This window comes from Apaloderma vittatum, unplaced genomic scaffold (assembly GCF_000703405.1).
Source record: "Apaloderma vittatum isolate BGI_N311 unplaced genomic scaffold, ASM70340v1 scaffold38197, whole genome shotgun sequence".
In the NCBI taxonomy this organism is placed as follows: Eukaryota; Metazoa; Chordata; class Aves; order Trogoniformes; family Trogonidae; genus Apaloderma; species Apaloderma vittatum.
In genome coordinates, this window is record NW_009725213.1 from 1046 (window position 1) to 5818 (window position 4773).

Below are 4773 nucleotides of genomic sequence, written 5' to 3' on the forward strand. Positions count from 1 at the left end.
TACAGGATCTTCATATCTCGAAATGCATTTTGCTTCTGCTCATGATCACTCCACAGAGGAATGGACAGGTAGAGAAACTACACAAGCTTGTTGCACAGGTACAGCCCTTGCCATAAGCCAAGATCTTGTCTTTTTACTCTGATTTTCACTCTGGCTGCTAGTCTTAATTCACAGTCTAATTGTAATAAGAGTTCTACATTTTTGGAAAAGGACTCACCGTTTTATTACGAAGTCTAATTATGTCCGAAACAGAACCAGCTCCACAATATTCCATAACAATCCATAGATCTGTGTTCTTAAAATAGCTGCCATAGTACTTGACAACATAGGGACTAGATGGGAAAAAAACCAAAGTCAGATAAATAGATAAATCCTTAGTAGGGAAAAAAAAAGCTAAAGAACAAGTGTAATCTAATACATCTTAAAACTGTAATTAGCTTAAGCAATGCCTTATTAGAATAAAGACTGACTGCTTAATAAAACTATAAGGGCACTACTATATACATATATATATGCACACACACACATATACATACACACACATCTCACAGGCTTTCAGTGATCTCCAAATAAAGACATGGTTTTCCCAAACATTAGCCTTCTGATATAAAGCTTTGGGTTTCCCCCTCTAAGGCCTCTCCTGATTTTTAACTCTTCTCACAAAGTTGTTGCAAGCTTCCCTTCTCAAAAAGATTGCCTTGGTTTCCTTTCTCCTGAGTAAAAAAAAAACATGGAAGCTCACTCACGTTTTTCTGGTTTTTCAGGCATAAACCTATTTCAAGTACAGATCTAGACTCCCGTATTAAACAGAAGCTACTGCTGGTTTGAACAAGACTTTGGGATTTACAAATGCATTTTCATATTGAAGTGCCTCATATGAAGAGACAGCACTGTCATAAACAGAACATACTGCTTGGCTACTCATCAGTTTGTCACTTGATATAATGCTTCCTCAGAGGCACTTGCAAAAGAAAGACAGAAACACATGTGGCAAACATAACAAGGATCATCCCTAAGAAAAGTGATTAGATGGTATATTTATGGAAATAAAATTTTGGAGGGGGTTTTCTGTGGCAACTTAAGGAAAGGAGGTTACAGCTAGATTGTCACCCATCTCCCACAAAGTCAGCAAGTAAGATACAGCGACTCAACAGCGGCTTCTGGTCAGAACACCTGTACTGGGGGGTGGAATCAAACGCTATTTTGTTTTGGAGTAAGAAACTGCATTTTAGGATCAGCATGTTTGGCAGTAACATCTTTCGTTAGATAACTGCTGTAAGAAAACGAGAGGACCCAGGCTGCCTCCAGCAACATGGTGCTATCTTTAAAAAAGCCAGGTCAAAGCTATTGCCAAACTATTTCACGAAAGAGCAACTGTCAGTACTACAGGAACTTGCCTTTACAGAACACGTTGTGGGTCAATTCCCTCTTAACTAGTCAAAACGCCTACCATTTACAAGTACAACATACTGATCTTGCCCTGTGTAAGGTTCCTCTTCCCCTGAGGAAGGTTACAATTACTTCTGAAGAAAACCCTCTGATTCATGACTGTCTCTTACCAGATTTACACTGTGCTGCTATTGCTGGTGCAGAGGAAGAGCTTATGTCCTGCTGTGGGGATCAAATCTAGTTCCACAGTTAAGGAGACAAAAAAGACTGCTGCTTCCTTTTTAATCCGCACCCATTACAGAACTCTAAAATCATCCAAACAAACAAGACAACTCTCACTGGGACAAAAAGGATGAAGATAAGCCCCCCCCAAAATGTCCAGGGTCCCAAATCCTTCTAGTATCACGTGAAATAATCTTATCGCACATCTTTGTGGAATATGTGAATATTCATAGATTCTTCCTTTTCTTCCCATTCCCTTGGCTCCACATTTAACAAGCTTCTAGTGTCAATGCCAGAAGGGAATGGATTGCAAGGTCCAGTGTGTTCATAGGCCACAAATACTCAGATCAAGGCTTGCAGGCAGAGGTTCTAAAGAAGTCTGGAGGACGGTGGCATTTTCATGTGCTAGATACAAGGTACTCTGAGGCCTCTACCTCTATACTTAAGGATAAATATTTGACTCCTCCCTCTTCCACCACAACCTCATAGACAAGAGGTTGTGAAGTTCCATGTAACACCCAAGAAAAATGTTCAGCAACAAATCTGAATGAATTCACACTGCATTAAAAGGATTATCTTGCTATCTGGGATGAGTATTGCTCGTTGCGAAAGAGGAATTCTGCAATTTAAAGACAGACTTCAACACTGACACACCACAAGAGCACAAAGACAACTGAGAAATAACAGATCACTTGCTCCAATTCACCAAGTTAATAAGGCTAAAGCAACAAGTATTTTAAAGAAAGTTTTGCCTAGAGTGCAAAGCTTTCCTGTTTGCACTTCAAGTCCCAAACAATACTCATATGCCACTGATCAGACATGAAAAAAAACTCACCCTGGCAAACTTCACTTTGAAGTTACAGCCAAAATCTTAAAACATTATCCCCAAAAAACATAAAAATAAAAAACTGATAACTCCATGGAAGAGAGGAAATGTGAAGTGATTTCTGCATCCTTGCAGACCCTTGATGTTAAGGGTTCCATTGCCACAATACTAATAATCACAAGATGTAGCATTTTTGAACAACAGTAACTTAACCGACCTTCTTCAGCACTACTATAAGATTGTTCATTTTAAAAAATATATATTCCTGTACGTAAAAGGCAACCAACAGAATACCATTTCAGAAGTTAACTGCTAGCCATTAATCTTGTACTAGTAAAAATCTTATGAAACAGGGAACTCAGAACTCACCAGGCCTACAGGAATATTTACAGGAAATATTTACCTGCACTGGTCGGAAGGTTAAGTGGAGCAAGCATGGAGAGTTCTAACAGAAACTGTCAGAAGACCAACTACATCTGCTTATGTACACTATTTGTACTTCCTTCAATCCAAGCCAAGGATAAAAAAAAACACTTTGCAAACCTCTTAAGTAAATTGCCCAACATATTACCTTAATTTTACATGCGAAAAAGTTTCCACCTGCATTCATTGCAGCTATATTCACATGCAGACTCTTAGAAAGGGAGCAAAATTATCACACCTACCTGTCACATTGCTGCATTATAGAGATTTCTTTAATTATTTCTTGAAGATCTGACTCCACAGGGACCTGTTTAATTGCTCAACTACATCTGCTTATGTACACTATTTGTACTTCCTTCAATCCAAGCCAAGGATAAGAGGTTTGCAAAGTGTTTTTTTTTAAGTAAATTGCCCAACATATTACCTTAATTTTACATGCGAAAAAGTTTCCACCTGCATTCATTGCAGCTATATTCACATGTAGACTCTTAGAAAGGGAGCAAAATTATCACACCTACCTGTCACATTGCTGCATTATAGAGATTTCTTTAATTATTTCTTGAAGATCTGACTCCACAGGGACCTGTTTAATTGCTACAACTTGTCCAGACTCTTTGTGTATTGCTTTAAACACACTACCATAAGACCTAAAAATAAGAGAGACATTTTTTTTTTAAACAAGATAAGCTGCTTCTCATTTCCATTATGCAGAAATTTTAAAAAGTCACAGAAGCCACATGTTCATGCAAAACTTTGACCATCTTCTCAGGCTGCAAAAAAATTCAGTTCTGTCGAGGCCTCAGAAAAGATGTGCCTCTGAAGCACAAATCTTTGTCAACACGTAGCATATCTACTTCCAGTACAGGCGGAAGCACCTTTGTCGCCTTAAAAAACAAGGGACGTCAAAAATGCATAAATATATTTGTGGAAGCATGGAAGTCTACTGACATGTGCATTTGCTTTATTATTAAAACTTGTCTAGAGAAGCATTCTTTAGGACATTTACAGTCACTCTCTCTGTAACTTAATATTATAACACATGCTTTATATACTGTTTCCCTCTGATCCCACCCACTCATAAATAGGTGCACTTACCCTTCACCAAGTTTCTCCAGAACATCAAAGACTTCTTCAGGCTGCTTAGTTAAACTATCTTCACTTAGCTTCTTCAGTTTGCTAAAAGAAAGACAAAAGTTATTTGTTTGGGGGGCAAAAAGACACAGAACTCGAGCAAATTTTGATACAAGTGAGCGGATAGGGAAAAAAATTTACTGAAAAATGTATTCCAATGAAAATAAAATGCCTAATTAAAGTGCAGTAATAAAATTTCAATCAACCATCATATAAGACAAAGAAAGTTATGATATTTTTCATTATCACTTTCCCACTAATGTTCACTCAATTCAAAGCATCATGAGACCAATTCACTGTTCAAACCACCTCTTTTACCAAAGTAGAGACAGCCAAAGACTACAGTAAAGCTCACCTTTCATCAAAAAGCAGCTAGCATGCAAACACATGCTCATTACTGCCTAGAGTACACCACTTTGTTATCCAAGAACGTATAAACCAATCCTTCACTCACATGAAGTATCCACTTTCTTAACCACACCACTGGTAAGCCAATGAATTACATCAAGTTAAAAGCAGAACCCAAGGACAAGATGACCCTGGCAGCATATGGTAACACTTCGCCTACCCAAACGGTAGGAGAACACTGAATTTCCAAGAGGAGAATTCTTCAGATTTGTTGGGGCAGTTCCTTCTGCACCCTTGTGAATGTACATAGGGGCACGTGCAACAAAATCTCCAATCACGTAACGCCACCATATTTTGCCCTTCAGTTCTCTCTCACACAGTCTCAAATCCCTTAACATCACCCTACAATTTCTCCCAGCACCTTCAGCCCACTC

At 38.4% G+C, this 4773-nt stretch overlaps 1 protein-coding gene across 1 annotated transcript; it reads right to left on the reverse strand.

The window, feature by feature from the left end:
• Positions 1 to 217: 217 nt before the first annotated feature.
• Positions 218 to 4036, reverse strand: LOC104276474 (serine/threonine-protein kinase 3-like; the record flags this gene model as incomplete). Its single annotated transcript, XM_009872801.1, has 3 exons — positions 218 to 332; positions 3379 to 3507; positions 3956 to 4036. Coding segments are annotated over 3 exons (325 nt in total), but the record flags the coding sequence as incomplete, so codon positions are not given.
• Between the last annotated feature and the right edge of the window lie 737 nt (positions 4037 to 4773).